The sequence below is a fragment of the Anser cygnoides genome, chromosome 3, assembly GCF_040182565.1.
Source record: "Anser cygnoides isolate HZ-2024a breed goose chromosome 3, Taihu_goose_T2T_genome, whole genome shotgun sequence".
Classification (NCBI taxonomy): domain Eukaryota; kingdom Metazoa; phylum Chordata; class Aves; order Anseriformes; family Anatidae; genus Anser; species Anser cygnoides.
In genome coordinates, this window is record NC_089875.1 from 12893231 (window position 1) to 12913353 (window position 20123).

The following is a 20123-nucleotide window of genomic DNA, read 5'->3' on the forward strand; positions in this document are numbered from 1 at the left end:
CTCCAACAACTCTAAATACAACTCACCTTTGCCTGGCAGGAAAAAAAAAACAACCAACCAACAACCAAAACCCAAAGCCAATCTGTAGGACACTGAGGCAAAAAGAGAGAAGCAGTCCAGATTTTTCCAATGAAAAGAACGGTGCCGGCCTAAAAGCTGTGGCAACTCTACTACTGTAGCAAAAAAGTTTTGCAGGTGCTATGGAACACAGAAGAGTCTAGTTTGTTGGGGATGAGCTGAGACTGACTTAAGATTATCCAGTTGTGTCTCACCAGATCATGGCCATCAACATCATGACTTCCAGAAACTCAGCTGATGCTTAAAATAATACCTTCCAGCTTGAAAAAAAAAAAAAAAAGAGGAAAGGAAAGAATGTGATTCAAATGCAACCAGTCAAAACAGACATAATTCTCTTCATTGTGGAAAGGGCTTGGCTCCAAAGTTTAAAATGCTGAATGGTCATGACCACACCAGCTCAACCACCAGCTTTCTGAGGATGCAACTTCAACCACATTTTTCCTGCAGCAGTGACAGAGAAGGCTCCATACTCCAGAAATGCTCAAGGTAAATGAGATCCAAACTCTTCTGAGACTCCTCCCATCCTCCTGAGAACTACCGACAATGTTCCCACATCTGGTCTGTCTAAACAACCTGCCGACAGCTCAGGCAACCGCTCATGATTTGGGATGCCCATCACAGCCACTCTAAGGAAGTAATACATGGGCGTTATAACCATATAAGACAAATAATGAATTTTCATCATCTGCAAGGCAACATTCGTGTGGCAGACCAAAGATGACTGGAGTAGTAGTGCAGAAAGAAGTCAGCCCTTAAAACTCCCTGTGTTCTCCCTCACAGGGATATTTCAAACTTCGTGTGCTCCCCTTTGCACTTGCTTGCTTAAGCAGGCCTGCCAAATCCCTGATTCCTCAATGCACAGCCTTCACAGGAAATCTGCATGCAAGCATGCAAACTTCCAAAGGCTTAACTAGAGGTAGAAGGAAAAAAGAAATCTAAAAAAGCACCAAGAACCATGCTAAGCCATGTCCCAAAGTATTTCACAATACAAGTATTACAGAAATAAAAGAGAGAGAGTGCTTGGCTTCCATGAAGCAGCAGAGAGCTGCTCCATCTGAAGAGAAGACTTCAAGGAAGGGATGCAGGTAGTAGTTATGGAGCAGGCTGCATTAAAGCCATTCCACTAAATCCAGCTGAAACCCCTAAATTGTTCCATAGATCTCAAATATCCTGTTACCCGTCCTCTACAGCATCCACACTAGCTATTTATGCAGCCCATATAATACCTTAAATCCTTCCAAATAAATCAGTTTCTTTCATTATACGATGTAATTAAAGTTACATAACATGAATTATAACCAATTATAGCAAAGATTGATGCTGATGATTCACGGAACAACTTTATACTAATTCTTCGTTGACAGATTTTTAGGGTTATTGTTCAAATAGTCCATTTTGTCCTTTCACTGACAAGCACACAGCCAAAATCCTCCAAAACTCATTATGCTCCTTCCTACGGCTGCTCTTGGAAGCAGGCACCTGATACCTCCGTCATTCCGGGCTTTGGCACTTAGTGGAGTTACTTCTGCAGGGGTGTGTCCTTCACTCTTACTCCACTTTGGCCTGACGACAGCTTATTCTCTCTGCTGCTCACGTTACCTGATCAGCCATTCTCCTTTTGTTCGCCTTTCCATTGCAGACAACTCCTTACGCACCAACATTAGCCATATCAATAATTCTTCACGTACTTTTCGACGTTGCTTCTGATTTGTTAGATATCTTATGTCCTTTTTGATTTTTGTACTGTGCCTTCCTGCGACTGCTGACTTCCGTGGAGCTGTTTTGCCATAGGGAGCAGAGCTTTAAAGAGTTTCCCACATCTTATTCTTTGCCACCAAAATACTCCCATGGTATAGATCATTAGAGCTGCATATAAGAACTGGGAATCTTTAAGGAAAATCTCCACAAACTAAGAAGTATATTTACTTTCAGCAGGCAAAGCCCTCAGAGTCAAACCCACTGGCTTCCTATTTCAGACTGTGCACCACCAGGTATTAAACAAGCTCAGCCCCAGGTCCATCGCACTCAGCCTGCCATCCTCCTGTTTGCTCTCAGCTCTGGTCCACAGGAAACATTTCTACACACCCAACTAAGCCCGAAGTTGTTCTTTGCATGCTGCCCATCAAAATTCAGGAAACAATTTGCCCCAGCTACACACAACACTGAACAACGGGAAAGGAGAAACTTCACACGTAAAAGCAATACGATGGCGCGGGGGCAATTCAGAACGAAGAATATGCTGAGAGGGAAAAAATACTGAATGGAATGGCGTTAATTAAGTTATGAAGGTCAATTAATTTCCATTATATTAAACTCTATTAAGACAGCTAACAACCAAAGATAAGAGGCTGAAGGCAATAACACTCAGCACTATTACACTGCCAGATGGTTTTCCTAATAACAAAGGGTTGCAGGAACCCAGAACTCTTATTTTTCTGTCAGCCAGCTCCTGTTCTGCTGGTGGCCACTATTCTTAAATAATATGCCCTGGGTTAAATTGTGACTGCTTGCATGTACAATCCTATCCAGTCACTTAATGCAGGGCTACATTTTACACAATAATGGATATTTTAATTCTTTTTTCGACACACATTTCTGTACTTTGAGCACATACAACTGCAAGGTTTTATCTCAAATCAACCAACGTATTCAATTGGACTCCCAGATTATCTGCCTTTGAAGGTGACTTATGTCAAAAACATTTTTCATTAAATGTGTTGCCATTTTTCCCATTTTCCACATTGAATATTTTGTACTACATGGCTGCAACATATACTGGTTCAACACCGTATGGCTACTGGGTCAAAAATGAGATTTATCCATCATAATGTCGTCCCAGACGGTGGCATTTTAAATAATGATATTCTGAAATGCATCGAGAGCGAACACGTATCTGTGACTATCTGTGACTGTATGTAAATGTGAAAACACACTCAAACACATAAAAGCAGAAAAAAGTGGCAAGCTGAACAAGCTTAAAAGCAAATACTTTTCTATTAAAAGGCAAGTTGGTCAGCTCAGCTTATGTCTGCAGTATGATTAAGAACCCCACTGTAAAACAATTACCAAGACACTATTCTGTATTTGATGTCTGAAAGAGAAAAGACCTCATGCAGACTCTGTGTGAGCTGGCAAGTCTATTTTACTGCTGATTTTCTATGAATAAACATATGCTAAGAGTGGCTGAAACACACTGCTGGTTTTAAACATGCTTAATGTAGTATTAGGGGTTCGTTTCCAAAGCTGTCTGCCTTGTTTATCAGCTTCCTCCCTCCAGCTGGCAAAGAATACCACTGATAGCAACCCCGATCAGTTGTCTGGCACAGTACACTCATCTACAGGAGACATGTACTTCTAGCAAGGAAATAAAGCCAAAAAACCCTAAACAAAATGGTTCTAGCAATTCAGAAAACAGTTGTACTTTACTACTGTGAATCAATAATAACCATATAAATTATATGTCATCAAACTCATTCCGTTGTAAATGTTACGGTGTACAGCACTTACGGAGCTTACAAACGGAGCGCGTGATGCCTGGGCTGCTCCGTACCACTCCCTGCACCCTCCTGTCTCCATCTTCCATTTGTGAGACCCTCTAGTGTAAGTGTAGCATGAAGATCAGAAAATGAGATTACTTTGTCTTTTCTAGCAAATTTTAAATTGAAAAGCTGTAATATAGTTCTCCAAATTGCTGTATAATCTGTAGGCAAATACGTTCCATACAGTTCCACTTAGGGCAGTTATTAACATTGCATCAGAAATATTATTATTTGAAGGACAGTTTAGACAGCACATTTCATGTGATAAGGATCAAGTAACAACAGAAAACTTCCAGAATTATTTGTAGAAAAAAAAAAAACAGGAGAAAAGAGTGAGATCCAGAGGCTGCTGTGGGTCAGAACTGCCATGAGCTGACGGAGCTTTTAGGGGAATCTTTTGCAGCACTTGCCCTCGCAACCAGCACGATTGTGTCTCCTCTCCACATGCTCTGACTTTCATAGGGGGGCACCTCCCTTGAACAGCCCAGTCTTCACATCTTGCTCACTTAACACTAAATGCAACTGTCCTACAGCATTCGGTGCAGAAGTTCTCCAGCAGAACTCGTATTTGTGAAGGGTGTCATCTGCATCCTTTGCCTTCTGTAATTTTCACAGAAGATGCCGACTATTCAGCAGTGGCTTTCGATACCTCCTGGGTCAGTGCTGACGGACAGGAGACTCCTCTGCTCCAGGACATCTGTTCTACACCAGGAGCAGTCACTCGCTGCACAGGCCCGTCTCCTGCCCCTTGCAGATCCTGGCTTTTAGTTACAACTGCTTACACATGCTACCATGTAGTCTGGATGAGAGATATTGATTTGTTATGAAAGATGCTGGATCAGGTCTGCAAATTATAAAATGCAGGCAAGGTCTTCTGCCCTGCTTCCCCCATAAACAGACCACCAGCCAATCAAGACAAAGATTCCTGCAAGTTTTGCTCCAAGACCCTAATCTTGGAGATTCCTGGACTAGAACAAAGTGCTAAATATTTAATGTAAGCAAAAACAAAAAGCAAAACAAGTTTTCTGATTCTCTATTAAATTTAAAGCAGAGCAAGTGTGAGATGGCTGACAAAGCAGCATTTAATTCCCAGCTATATCTAGACCAGAATACCCAGCCTAATTTACACAGACAGTCAGTCACAGTTCACATAATCACATACAGCAGAATATGACAGTGGAATTAAAGGACCAGGAAAGCATGTCTGAACCACGAGCTTCCTATTCTAAATGTATTAAAGGCAGACGTTTAATTCAGAAAAAGGCTAACCTGGTTGTTTCTTATTTTAAGCCAAAAATTTATTTCAAGCAGAAAATACAAAGTGAGTGATATAGCTTTTTTGATTACCTTTTTTTTAAATAAATCAAATAGCCAATTTAGACTTAAGCTTCCACATGCCACAAAGATGCACTAGAAGCGATAGCCAAGATTTTGAAATAAATTCTGATACAGCAACTGATCAGCAAACGAAGAATCGTCTTATTCCACATGCCAGTCTGTTTTTCCCCAGGTTCTTTTTGCAAACGGAGCTGACAGTACTCAGAATTTCAATTCAGTACGCTACACTAGTATTCACCTCCCAGCATTTATTTCCAGAAACAGGTGTGAAGTTTTTGACATCTAGCCTCACGCTTTTACTCCAATGTAAAGCAGAACTTGCTCTTGTGAAGTTACTGTAGCAACACTGGTATCATTGAAGGGAATTAAACAGCCAGTCTAAAAGTCTGATTTTACCAAAATTGTGGGCTAATTACTCCACAAATTCAGATGAGCTGGTATTTCTTGAAAAGCCTCATTTAGAAAATAACACATTCAAAGCTGCATCTGATGGAAGCTCCTGTCTTCCTAATACCTCATTTTATTGTATTGCATTTAAAATCAGTCACCTTTAATCCCAGGAACAAGCTCATTTCTACACTGTCCACCTGCCCTCTTTCCTATTACTTTCACATTATTTATCATCTTTATTTGTGTTGTCATATCTAAAACTAATGGATGGGCATTTTAGGACAGGAAGTAATCTCTCCGAACCTGTGAATGATGTAAGATGCTTTAGGGCATTCAAAATGAAAATTAATCATAAGCAATCACAGTACAGAATTTTTGGAGAAAGAAAACATAACAGAGCACTTGTTCTAATAAAATGAAACTAGATCATGTTAAATTTTCTGTAACTTTTTTTTTAACGTTTCTTTCATTTTGAGGCATTGCTCACATTTGAGCTGAGGATGGTTCAGAAGCCATGGTGGGTTAGGGCTCCTGAAGCTAAAGAAAAGCAGTGGACAGAAAGAAAACTCATCTTCCAGCTTAAGTTTATTATTCTTTATAACTGTTTGCTGTAGGCTACTTGAACGGAAAACTCTAAAACATCTGTTTTCTCACTGCAGCAGCTTTCTTGGACATTTTCCTGGAGAAACCACTTAAAATATCGTTATTGGTCAAGGGAGAAAAAATAACCAGAAGTAGGAATTTGTCTCACAGAATGATACACTCTTGAGATCTTACAAACACTGCCAAACTTGAAAGGCTGGCATCTAAAACAAGGAAACGTTTTCAGTAAGGCAGGGGTTTTTCTTCACCCTTCACTACCTAGATATTCAAAAAGGCACTATCAGAAAACAGTGGCCTAAAACAGGATGTCAGAAATGCTGAAAAAATCTCTAGAAAGGATAGGTGTGCAAGTGCGTTCAGCTCCCAAGACCTCAGTACACGAACAGCCTGGAAATTTGGGGCAATGCTTTGCCCCACAGGTGACGATGTGCAGGCAGAGCTGGGTGCTGGTCCCTGGAAGCCACGGGCAGCACAAGCAGAGGATGCTGAACACTCACCTACACAAATGGTCCTTTAAAAGACAATGCTAATGATCTGCTAATGCGATGAAGGGAAACAAAATCCCGTGTGTAACCACTATCACATCATTGTGGGTGATTAGTCAGAAGCAAGAATAACGAAAGGGAGCTTCCAGACGCGCAGAAAGCAGAATCTGTTCTCCATATCCGTAATGGGTAAGGCAAGAAATAGCAACCCAAAACTGCATCAACGGATTCCCAGCAGTGAGGGCAATGAAACATTGAAACGTGCTGCCTGGAGATGCTGCAGAGATCCCATCTTAAAAAGCTTTTAAGAAACAGTTTAGGCAAGTGTTTGTCTGGAATGACGCTGCAGGACAGACTGGGTAAAGCTGCCTCCAGCCCAAGCCGAGGCAAGTCTAGGAAAAAAGCTTCAAAAACAAACAAAAAAATGGTGGGACATTTTTCTCCATTCATCTGCAAAACAGAAAACTGGAAAAGTTGTTTCATAGACCAAATCTTTACCCACTGAAAAACTCCTATGATCTTTTCAATTCCATTTAAGAATGTAGAAGGAATCGGTCTCCAAGGCCATCAGCAAGCAGGTAAATGTGAGTCCATCCTCAGTGCATGTGTTTGCATCCTTTCCTATACTCCTTGCAAAGTGAAGCTTTGGGCATGCTAGGGATTAAAATGACATTTTTCCATGACTTGAGCTACCTTTATTTTAGACAAAGTTTTTGCTGAAGTCAAAAAAAAGTCTTGTTGACTTCTTGTTGAAGGCAAAAAACTTCAACATATTAGGACCAGTTTAAAGTCAGAGGGGAAACAGCATATGCTCAAATTACCCTTCAGAGTAATGACAGAAAATCACTTACTCGATTTTTACATGAAAAGCAAGTAGACCCTGCCCACTGAATAAACTTATGCCAATCTGTAAGAGTTTGAAAGCCTTTTACCTCCTCACAGGATGAAGGAGTCTTACTCAGCTATGAATTTCTTGCTCTCCATCTTGCAACAACCAATACGAAGATCCAATATGATTATTCAGAAGAGTAACAAACCCAAGATAACTATCTCACGAAGAAGAGTCAGATAACCAAACAGAGTTTGCCTAAACAAAGATGCAATCTGAGACAGGAAAGCTCACAGTGAATATACAAAGAATGCAGCTGTGAAGGAGAGAAAAACATGGAAGAGAGCTATGGAAAAAGAATATTGACATGTAGATATTAACAAACCATGCTATGAACAAGGTATTTATGGATTAGACATTCAGGAGATGACAAAGGTTCACTTACTAGAATGCAAATACAGAGCAGCCAATGTGTTAAAAATAGTTTTAAAAAAATCAGAACATAAATGTACTTGCAAGACTAAAAGAACATAATAACTAAAAACCATAAATACCCTGCCTCATTTTCATTTACAGCATGATGATCTTGAACAAATCACCACATCTCACTGCTATTAAAACTTCACCTGGAAGTCTAGACTGATCCTGTTCTGAATTTGACAGCGTCTGCAAACAGACCTCAAACTTAAGCCGCATATCTGTTAGCTGATCCTTGCTCGGGCATGCTGAAGAAGCATTACAAAATGATTTTGGATGCTAACTTTTAATAATAATAATAAAAACCTCAAAATAAATATTTCAGCAGAGTTCAAAATAAATATCTTAGCAGGGTTCAAATTGCTTCATAACGGAAGAACATCCCTAAATGTTTAGCATCCTGCATTCTCAGTGTTGCTAACCAAAAAGGAAGAGAAGCCCTGCAGACTCTGAGGGCAGAGAACATATTTGGACAAAAAGGAAAGGCTCCCAAAGGACTGTAAACGTACCCTGCCCAAAGGTAACCTGTCCTTTCCCAATTCAGTGACAAATATTTTTCTTTAAGACCAGAAAAATGTTACATTAAGCCCGAAATTAGTAAATCAACAGTTTAGGAAGCAGGAAGATTAACCTCTCTCAGTTTTGATTGGTCTCTCAGTTCCCCAATGTTGAACAAGCAGGTGTTTTGTGCTCTGAAACGTCAACCAGCCATTGAATCAGATGTTACTTGCTGCAACAGATGAACATATTTTCATCCACCACTAAGTGGAGCTGTTACTCTTGGAAAAAAGTTTCTCCATAATTGCAAGTATATTTGCAGAGCAGATTTTGTTGGCAATATCTACAGCTTTCTGTAGGGGGGGCAGGGGGACCAAAAGCAACCAGTTTTATTGTTGTTTAAGGTCTCAATTTCTGCAGTAATGCTATTTAATAAACTGAGTATTTCTCAGTGCTGTTTAGATTAACTGCTCTAATCCAACAATAAGCATCTATCAGCAAACATTCGGCAGTTCTCATGGGATGAACTAATGGCATAACTGTGGTTGTAAAGAATAAGCCTGAACATAACAAGAGACTGCTCCGTAACTGATACCTACTGGAACCATTTCCATCTGCTTTGTCAGAGGCTGTGTGTTTTGGGGCACAGCAACCCAAGCAAAACCTCCCACCTTGCAAGTTGTTACTGCAGCTCAGTGAAGATCTGAGGCACAAAGTGAGAACGGCATGCATCAGACGTCTTGCTGCCGCCTCTAGACATCATCCAACAACATATGAAAAAGCCACGTGCAAGGAATGTGAAGTCTATATGTGCACTATAAACTTCTGAAAAAAGTCTGCTGCAACGTCACAGGAAATCCAGCTATACCCAGAGGGGTTGACTGAGACATATACTGACATTGTTTTATCCAGAGCAACTTGTACAGTGACAATTGGTGATGGAGACTTCCCTGATTAAAATAAACTGAGATAGAAAAGGAAACTCCAGGAAGCAGTAACTAAACTGTGTTTTGTGTTCCCAAGTCCCATAAACGAAAATAGAAACATGACATTTAAAAGCAAAGTATAAATTGCACTTGGCTGTCAGCCCTTTTAAATGATCGGTCACTGGCAATCAGAATAAACCTTTGCTTTCAACACCCAAATCACTTCTGATATCAAAAGAAAGAAAAAGCAGCTGTTTTTTTTTTAAGGCAAAATAACTGTAACAGGCAAATTCCATTGCTTTTGCATACCTCAGTGCTCCAACTCTGACATTACTGCAACTCGGTATACGAGCATTTTTTAAAGCTACAAAAATAAAAACTAAATTGAGTTACTGAGAAACAGACCAGAATGAAACTATATTAATGAGACATAAACTTGGGGTTGCAGTCCAATGTGGAGGACAGAACAGAAAAAAGGAGCTCACGAAGCACTTGCTCCACGTAACATTAAGCCCTGCCATTTGGCAAAGCCTGTTGTTTGCACAGCCCTCAGGAGCTCGGCTCTATGGGAAGCTGTGGGAGCTCACGGCTCCTCTAGGCTGAGCTTCACAGGAACCACCTTTTTGGGTTTTGCTGGGCACACACCGCAGCCCTCGTGCAGCTCCATGCAAGACAGGGATCCCAGAGAGCACGGGCACATCATGCTTCTCTTGCTCTTTTCTAAGGCAACAACTGCTAGTCCCACCTCTCCACCCTGCGTTATAAAACGCAGATGACAAAACTTCCCAAGTGGCATTCAAAACAGAGAAGGGTGCGCTGCAGAGCGAGATGTACAGATGTCACAGCCCAGCTCGGACTTGTTCACTCCCCAGCTCATAGAAAAATAATGTGTCATAACCCATAAAACCATGAGTCATAATCCAGCTCTAACTTGTTTACTCCAGTGCTCACACAAAATGATGCAAAGACGACTGATGCTTACAGGGAGAGAACTTAAGCAGTGCGGTACCCTGCCCCACTTACCTATACTTAACCAGGACGTAAGAATGGGCATTTTAATAAGCCTTCATTACTGTGGAACAAGGTTTTACCGTGTCTCAGCCGCCCAAATTTTACTCAAGCCTCTTCCAGCATTTGGACACCTTTTCATTATTAATCATCGTCTCACATGTATAAAAAAAACATAACATTCCAGCTTACATTCTCTATGACAAACGTCCATTCTTTGTCTTCAAACTCTTCAGCATGGGGATCCTAGAAAAACAAACCAGAGAACTTAAGTCTAAAAATAATCCAGGGTGCCACAGAGAGAAATTCAGCCAAGATTTTAATACACTCATAGAAATATTTTTACCCACTGAAGATGATGGAGGGAAATATTTCAGCTAGGAGGTAGGCTTCAACAGATGTCAAGGAGATGACAAACAAGTTGGTGTAAAACTGCCAAGGATTTAATAAAGCCTCCTACAGATACACACACGAGGTTTCTTCTGATATATGCCCGTAATTTTATTTCCTTTCATCCCAGGCAAAGAATAAACAAATGTCACTTGAATTCTTACATTCCACCTTCCAGTAAGTACAACACATCCACATCTCGCAGAGAACTGTGGAGGAAGGTGCTGCTCCTCCCTGGCATGAGAAGGCACCCACCTACAGCAAGCATCCAAACCATCGTCCCCACCACCTCATGCTCAAAGCATGAGCGGAGATCCAGAGCCATAGCTTCAGCTGAGCACCGCGCTTCACTGCAGATTACTTAGACACCTGTCCTTCCTTCACAATGCTTCTATTACATTACACTCAAGGAACAACAACTGTTTTCACCAACAGGAAGACGAATAATGGGTTTCACAGATTTGGCATTTATTTCCAATTTCACGAGCTCTTAGTGCAGTGGTGTAGTCTACATCGTGTTGTCTGAAATCAAGATAATGTCAGAAAATGTAAGTCATCCCCTTCATGCCTTTATCAAGGATCTTACCTTAAGAAATATGTATATATTTTAATGTCATTAATTTATCATCCAGTCATACTTCTGAGCAGCTATAACAAAGTAATGTTCTCTTGCAAGGAACGTAACTTCAGCCTTTCTTCCTAACAGGAAGAGTCATTTTGCTATACCTCAATTTTATCCCATTATGTCTGGTTACAGGAAACCCCTCAACTACTCATTTGCCTCTGACACTTGCATGCTTTAGATAATTGCAGATAAACGTCACTCCCCTATAACTGCCTTCATCACACTCGGTGAGATCCCTCAGTACCCCCAGAGTTTTCGTGCTTCTGCCTGAAGTCCATTGATGACACTACATTAATTCTGTCTTGCTGCTGTAAATTAAGACAATGGATCGAGAGACTTTGCTTCTGCCTTGTGTATCTGCAGTGGTGCCCTCCTTCCTTCCCTCCCAGGACACTACAAGTCTCACGTTCAATCATTACAGCCTTATCTGAGTATCACCTTATTCGGGTCTTTGCTTTAACTAGCAAGTTACCCCTAGTTTTGCCTTCAAGTCTGACATGCAGTCATTACAGGGACTGTAACCCAGTACGAGAAATAATGCTCTTTAACTAGCTCTCATCAAACACACAAAAAATTTAGAAAACAGGAAGTTTACAGCATAAACAACTCCAGAAAAGAACAGTCATTTTCCTTCTCCAGCGCTCAAAATAGTTGGAAAAGAGTGCTCTTAAATACGCCTCCTCTTTGACTGAACTACAATAAAATCCAAGAGGACAACTATCACCTTATCCCCTCCAGCGCAGTGCTTCCAACAAAATCCAGCAAAGAGAGTTTGCTGCTGGGTGCAGCCCCTGTAAAACACCGGCTCTTCACGCAGCAGCAGTGCCACTGGGCATCAACCACGCTCACAGGGCGAATTCAGCCTTGGGCACCAGCATTAGCTGCGTATTTTACAGCCACGTCCACAGGTGTCGTGCGCAATACCCATTTTTAAACGTAGTGCTCCAGCAATGGCATGCAGTTTCAATAAAAACCATGGTACTAGAAATTGATATCAAAATCTGATATGATTTCTTTTGCTATATGAGTAAACCTCAATAGATTAAAAATCACAGTAATTTGAATGCTACAAATGAGTGTAAAAACATATTGTACCACTAGCCTTAAAGACAGAAGTGCAGCTAGATACATACAATAAGATACCTAGGTATCTCCATGTTCCAATTAACATACTTGTAAATATCAGATTATGTAATCATACATCCATCACGTTAATCAGCTTTGTGCAGTTCTGCATTATGTAAATAAAGAGCACACTACCTGCTGCTTTGCTGTATCTCACATCAATTCCAACGATATCATTTTCTGTAATCCAGCTATTAAATACTTATCATTTTCACAAGTTAACCTGGGGCAACTACCTTTTTGTTTAATTGCTTCCTCTGATACAGCATAAAACGACATAATGAGATTTAATAGGATCATTAATCACTTCAGGTTTAATATGCTACTCCTTAATATGTGACTAAACTCTTAAAGAGTTCATCTTGCTCAATTTTCTTCATAACTTCCAAAACCTATTAAGGCAAGCTTGCAGGTTTCCATAAAACTCCTTGCAAACTCAGGGCCTGGTATTTTATCCTAGGTAACAAACCAAGCACTTGTTATTTTGTCCATGCAAGACGACAATCTATAAAGAAAAACTAAGCCCTTCTATTGATGGCATTAATGCTGATTCCCACCTCTGAAGGCCACAGAATCAGGTGCTCTGCTGTACACTTCTGATAATCTGATAGAGCAAAATCATACTGTATATCAAAGAGACTTCTCACTGCTTAACATGCTAGCGTGTACTTTACAGAGAAGCGAACACCTCAAGAAAGTTAAACCCAGTCTATTACCCCCGGATACCAATTACACAGAACAAAAAAGAAAAGTGAAAAACTTCAAGGGCTTCTCTAACGAACAACCAAAAATCCAGCTGGCATGAAGCATGCTAAGACTTGGACACTTTGTGTACGTGTAAGGTATTTCAGATTTAAACATAAATATGTTCTTTGTTATTAAAGAGCCACATTTCTTGTTAGTCTTAAAATGACTCAGAAACATAAAGCCCCAAATAAGCTTATACAGATCAGCCTTGGCATTTAGTTGCAATAGACAAGTAAGCAGCTTCACTCTTCTCACTAAAATGCTTTTAGGAGAAATCCAGGGAGCAGCACACATTGTCCTATTTCTAGCTAATTTACAACTCGATTATGTGGTTAGCATTAGCAGATATGACTATAATTAACCCTACAATAGTTTCTGTTGCAACCACCATTCCACCCTTTGGGCTAACACTTCCATGTGTGGCCTCTATAAAAACGATGCCTTTATAAATCTGCCTAATTCTTTGGCTTATTTTGGATTTGCAGGGGGTAAATACCAGTAAAAAGGATAACAGCACGTACTTCCCTCATTATTGCAGGGCTAACCCCTAACTCTATATGCAGTTCCCACACAAAACTCAAGTGATGAATGCAGCAAACTATCATTTGAGGGCTGTACAGCTGACTACTTCCTAGGAAAAATAGCACTGCTGTGCGAAGAATCACCCTAGTAGTAACAACTATTACAGCCTTTCAAGTTTTCACCATGTGAAAGTCCTCCCACATAACACAGCACACAAAACCCCACCTCACCTGCAAGCAGATGCAGCTCATCACTGAAAACGTGCAGCTGGAAACACCTGATGACAAGAGTTACAGACAGACCTCACTCCCCTGCTCCCTCCTGAAAGCAAATGCTAATGAAAATCACCTAAAAAGCTCAAGGAACAAACAGTGTAATATTCTTCTCAGGCTGAAACTGCCTCAATACCATCGCTACCTTACTAACACAGAAGGAGCACGAGGAGGCAAGAGCCAAATGGATAGTTCTCTAACAATCTCTTGCAGAAGCACAGCTACACTCCATCCAAGATTTATTGCACTTTTACCTCGAATTGAAAACTGTATTTGGGTGAATGGATTAGAAGACTCGCCATTTCTTCTCAATATCATTATTTTTTTAAATCACCATTCTCAGTATCAAGAAATGGGGCTCATTTTCTTGTTTTTCTTTCCACACACATTAACCTCTCAGTATGATGCTCTTTTTTGGCATCTTCAACTAAGTTTTGGAGCCTTCTTCCCCCTCAGCCCTTCCTTTTTCTTCGCTCTGGCAAGCAGATGATCTTAGCGCTCAAAAGAGATGCTTTGGTGGGAAACCAAGAGTAGGGAACTGTGCAAAGGAGAGAAGATCACCTTACAGCTCTCCTACAGTGAGATACCCATTAGATATCCTCAGACAACCATGTTCCCCACTCCCTTCTCAAAGTCAGTGGAGCATTTGGGTCCACCAGCTGAAGCCTAGCCATATCGTGCTTACCTGGGAACTCTCAACTACCTTCCTAGAGGTACGCTGACCCTCAACTCAATCCCAGAAACCTTCCTCTGCATTCCCACCCATCAGCCTCTTTCTGCACCTCTATTCTGCCCATCCACGCGCCAACTGCCATAAAACAGCCAGTCCTTCTGTGCTAGGGCAAAAGGAAAGCAACGAGACACCTGTGCATCCCATTTTTCCTGGTTTTTACCAGGTCATCACCAGCCCATTCTTCAAGGGGCTTTGCCGAGGAGATGCTTTCTACAGGGTGGGAAGTGGTTTCAGAAGACTGAGCGAAGTTTACCCATCTCCAGTAATAGTTTAAAAGTTATCTTCACAGTTATTGCTGCTTCTCTCATAACAGAAATGAAAGAAAGGTACTGGCAAACAAGGGACTGCTGCTCCTCCTGAGCAGCAGCCAGAGCAGGTGGGGAAAATCTTCAGACTGTTAGCATCTGCTGCATTCCTCCGTCCTTCCCCATGCCTCCTCCCTAAGCTTTCCTGGCTTTTGAAGCTTGTCTTTCAATTATATCACTTCATACCAGCCTTAATCTTCGGTCTTTCTTCTGGGGGAATAAAAGGACTTAAGGCCTGTCATGCTGAATCAGATCAAGCGATGACGGGGTTTGATCTTCCTCTGCCAGTAACCTCCAGCAGATGCTCTGGGTACTCCAACATCTGTCTTCAGTGGTTGTAGTTGGCTGTTTGAAGCTGCAGAAGCCTCAAAATTTGACCCAATTCTTGTCACTTCCAATGTTGTTTGCAGAGGCCCGATTAGTCTAGAAACATCACACACAGCTCTGGTCAGCTCCTGTTCAGCTGAGCTTCCAGAAGGCAGCGAGCACCAAACAGACCTGTCCCTGTGCATTGCTACTCCAAGCTCACACTTGCCTGTACAGCCTCTGGACTAGAAAGACAACAAGGTTGACTTTTTCTTTTAACTCCAGTTTTACAGTTAGTGCCCACACTAACCCCGGTATTAAATTTAGTAAGCAAATGGAATTTTGCATTTCTCACATCCCTGAGGCTTATGACTTTTATACCTGATACACAACATCTTATCTTGTCTATGTGGCTGTTTCTTCTCTTATGGATTAACCTCCCAGGAGTCAGGTGAAACCACTGCTCTCTCCTGAGCAGAAACAAGTATCTTCTGAACCAGGGCTTCACTCTTCACTTCTAGCGAATGGTGTTACGGAAGGCTTTTTTCTCTTAAGAAAGACTGGCTACATTGGAAGGTAATGCTAGTGAAATAAAGGCATTAGTTTATAGCAAGGTAAATTACGTGACTTTGAGTGTGATGTATAACAAATCTATCAACTTGATGGAAAAAAGCCACCAAGGAGGAGAAGCAGCTTTTTCAGTTAGATTTTGATTATGACAAAGGAACTATGTACCACGTGTCAGCTGAAAAATGACTGTCCTGTGTGGTACTACGGGACATCTAGATCTGTAGAAAGCTAGTGGGCTGCCTGTTAATCTCGGAGTAGAAAATACTAGGGTGTTTCACAAACAAAATATATCACATGCATTACTGCTTGTTTCTGAAAATAACTGATGACAAGCATACTAGTCAGCTGTCCTTATTTTTTAATATCTGAAGTTATAAACTTAAGTTTCTCTCTACATATATATATATATATATATTCAGCCTCAAACAAAGCCAAAGTTACAGAATTTCCCCCAACACATTTGCCCTTCTGCCTCAGTGAACCTACTTTTCCCTCTTCCAGCTGCCCCACGGCCCCCCAAAACTGCAGGAGGTGATCTGTACAGCAAACTCCTCGAGGACTGCGAGCCACACGACACACACCACCCCCTTCAGATTGCTGGGGAAAGGTGGGATTTCAGGAACAGCCCAGAAGCTGACAACAGCTCCACCACTGTGGGATGGGGCTGGCATCTCTGGATTACCTGGCACTGCTAACCTCATCTACTAACCTCCCATGTGATTTATCCAGAGACATATGTGGGGATGGGAATACTTTCAACCACTACAAGTCTCCTTTCGACGTCTATTTTATTCTTATTTTACTCTGCCTTTTAAAGTGTCTTTCTTCCCAACTTTGAAACGAAGAGCTGGTGATCTTCCCTGCTGTTGCAACAGCGCACTGGTGGGACAAACCATGTGTATTACTGACAGAACGAGTGCTTTTTGTAACCCAGTGAAGCAAAGTCCACGCTTCCTCTCAATGAACAAACATATTAGCTTTGGAAGCTCCTTGGCTTTTAAGCTAGAAAATAATGACCTTGCAATTTAAATCTTCATGGTGCAATCGACATTCACTTGGCTTTGCTAAGAGCATTGGCCTCACCTGAGGCAGAAAAAAAATCTCATTTAAAATCTCTCTAAGGTAATATAGGTGCGTGTTTGTACATAAGAACACAAGCAAATATACATGGTTTCACATATGACAGTTAAACCTTGTTTATGCAGGGACTCTAAAAATGAACTTCTGGAGTGCTACCATGGCAACAATGAAAAATGTGAATTCAGTGCGCTTTTCTGGCATTTGGGGATCTTTCTATGAAAGCACTACAAATCACAGACTTAAAATGCACAATAGGTTTGTTCTTTAACAGTGCCTCTTTCTTCCCATTTTGGTTGGGAAATCCAAGGCATAACCAAACAGCAACGTACAGCGCAGCAGAGAAAGCAGGGACATTTTCAGAACAAATGGAATTTTTTATGTAATTAGCACTTCAGCTGGCTGGCTGGACAGGAGCTAGAGCTAGCTAGGGGAGGCTGAATCAGTATATCCATTTGATGCTTTTTCCCTACATGACTCCAGAGCATTCTAAAGTTTTACCAGAGATCCAAACTTAAGGGAAAAGAAAAAGTTTATTTATTTGAAGTGAAAATTTTCAAAATGAAGGTTATTGTCTCTTCAATACTTGCTCTGCTTGAATTACAGATACATGGTTGGCAACAAGCTAACACCCAAAATAGGGATGTGCAGATAATGCCAAGTATCTTGTCTGCTGACCCATCACAACTGCTTCACTAGCCAGCTCTCAAGTGTCCACAGGTGACTACTGAAGAGGATATTCTTAACATTCTCATCAGCACTTGAAACCTCAACTTATCTCCTAATCCCACCAGCAACACGTTTCAACAGCCACTTACAAATGCACAGCCACTACTGTGTGAATCATTTCCCCAAACACGTAGCTGTCTATTTTGGAGTCTGCTCTTTCCCGTCCCTGCACTTCCATTTCAAACAGCACCACTGCACTAATTTGTTATCTGTGATTGCTACAAAGCTCTGTCGGAGCAACCTGCTCCCATCAGGAGGCTCTGCCAGCCTGGACGTGGAGCCAGCAGCTTGCCTTAGCTTCTCAGGCTGTAGCGAAAGGGGACAGCCACTGCTTGTTAAACAACAAGACCATGTTAAGTGCAGTTATTGCGAAGTGATAAATGTTCAGCACTCACTCTTCTTCACAGGGAAGTGGCTCCTGAAGGGGCTTTTACAGAACTGCAAAGTGAGCCACCTCTTTTCCTGAGCTTTCCTGTTCCTTTTAGCCTCCCCCCTTCCAGAGGAGGAAACGATATAAATACCTGGCTTGGAAGTCAGCTCCCAAAACAGCTGCTGCAGTCTGCTATTACATGCTTCTCTTTGCACTCCTCCAGCACTGGCCAGCCAATCCATCAACCCTGCAGAAAATAGCTATTTCCTTTTGACTGTCTTTGCCCAGAACATACCAGCTGCACAAAGAGCAGCTCTCCAGGTGTGAGGACAGAGCCCACACTAGAGCCCAAGTGCTGTGGTAGCGCTGAGCCAAGCGGCCGCAGCATAAGCCGTGCTGACACCACGCTGCCTGCAGTCATTCCTCGCTCGTGGCCATTCATCCAGGCAGGCTGCTGTGCCCACAGAGATAAGTGCTTCTGGTGCGTTACCCAGCCTGCTCAAGAGGCTCTGCTCTGTAACACACCTGTGTCTCCTCGCAGAGAGAAAAAGGGGGTTGGGGCACTTCCAGGCACTCTCGCTGGAGGAGCCTGAGGAGCTTTTAGAGCAGACTTATGCAAGAGCTGCCTAAGACTATGGCACTTCTTTTATAATCAAAGTATTGAGATCAAGCAAAACTTGTGCTCGTTCCCCTCGGTGCGTACCGTTACCAGCACACAAAGCCTCTGGGGTTTCTCACACTCCTTCCTCTCCTCCCAGACCAACCTTTGTGATGGACAGGACAGAGACAGACTCGTTTCTGGGGAGAGCAGGAGGGGAGGATGTCCAGCAAACAGCTCTGTCTGGAGAGGCACAGCGCAGGGCAAGTTCAGGCTGTAGTAACACCTGACACTGGCTCCTTCCCTCCCCTCGCTGCCTGCTGCCAGCCTCGCACTACAACATGCAGCCCTTCAGCACCACAGCTAGGAATGAAAAGGCAGCGTGGGACCGCAGAAGGGTGGGAGACGCTTGTATTGCACAGCCACTGCATCACCCCACTGCACTCAAATGAAACTTCAGGTCCAACTCTTCACGTAACACGTTATTGCACACACGTTCAATAATTGTGTACATTTCTGCTTCACTTTACATGTTAAAAATATTAAGTAACGTCTAACGCATTACATAACCATATTCAGCTTATACAGACACGCAGCGTGGTCACTTAATGGTCTTAAACATCTTAATCCAAGCAGAGGCCCTTGAAGCATGCAAAGGCAAACAATTTTTGCTAGTGAACTTTTGAACCTCAGCTGAAGACTATGCGTCTGCTACAAAGAGAGACAAATTTATGATAGCGTCACCAGCAGCCCAGGAAATTTCTTTTCATTGGCCGTGCAAGGACAAAAAAACATATAGGAGAGAACCCCCCCGCCCTTTTAAGCTTAATGAACCAAGTAATAAATTCACATTTGTGAATTTAGTGACTAACTAGAAGCTACCTCTAAGTAGTTTTTCAGGGATGAAGTCCCCAGACCAGACATATGAATACTACTAATTGGAAAAAAATGTTACTGCTGCCCTAAACTCTAAATTATAAATGAGGACAGCCAAAATGTAGCTGGAGACACTAGATAAAAGAATGAGAAAGAGCTAACAGAATGAAAATCCCAGAAGAAAACCCTCTGCCTCCTGGGCAACCTCCTGTGCTGTCACACATCCAAAGCTGCATTTTTTCTTTATGCAGAAAGGACTCTGTCCAACAATATTTGGGAATTAAATTCTAGCATAACAACCAATTTCTCTCATTGCTTTGCAGCCACAAACTTTTTTTTTTTTTAATAGAACAAATGCAGCCCCTTAAAAACATCCCCTGCAAAACCTGAAATTCCCTTTACTGCTCAAATACTCCGAATCCACTCTTAAGATTGAGCTAAGGTAAGTAGTGCGACGTTTGTGTGACATACCAAATACTGTGAAATTTGAAGCTGGATCCTGTTCCCTAATCAAGGGCGTAAGAAATAGGGTCACTGCACTGCAGCTGAACAAGGAAGTCTAGAAATGCTTGTGCTTTGATGACTTCTGGCTTATAGTATTTAAAGAAAACCAACCAGACTAAACCTTTCCCAAGCACTTGCACACGTACTACGTGCATACTCACACACGTACTAAAGTCAGTGCCAACGACTAGCTGTAAGCAGCT

The 20123-nt window shown here is 41.8% G+C and overlaps 1 protein-coding gene across 18 annotated transcripts in view; it reads right to left on the bottom strand.

Moving 5' to 3' along the window:
* The window catches only part of EHBP1 (EH domain binding protein 1), a 213389-nt gene that overhangs the window by 153680 nt on the left and 39586 nt on the right, over positions 1–20123 (bottom strand). For all 18 annotated transcript variants that reach the window (XM_066993468.1, XM_066993466.1, XM_066993473.1 and 15 more), the window contains exon 5: positions 10364–10417. In XM_066993468.1, coding sequence (XP_066849569.1) covers positions 10364–10417 — 54 coding nt within the window. The remainder of the gene's footprint in view (positions 1–10363; positions 10418–20123) is intronic.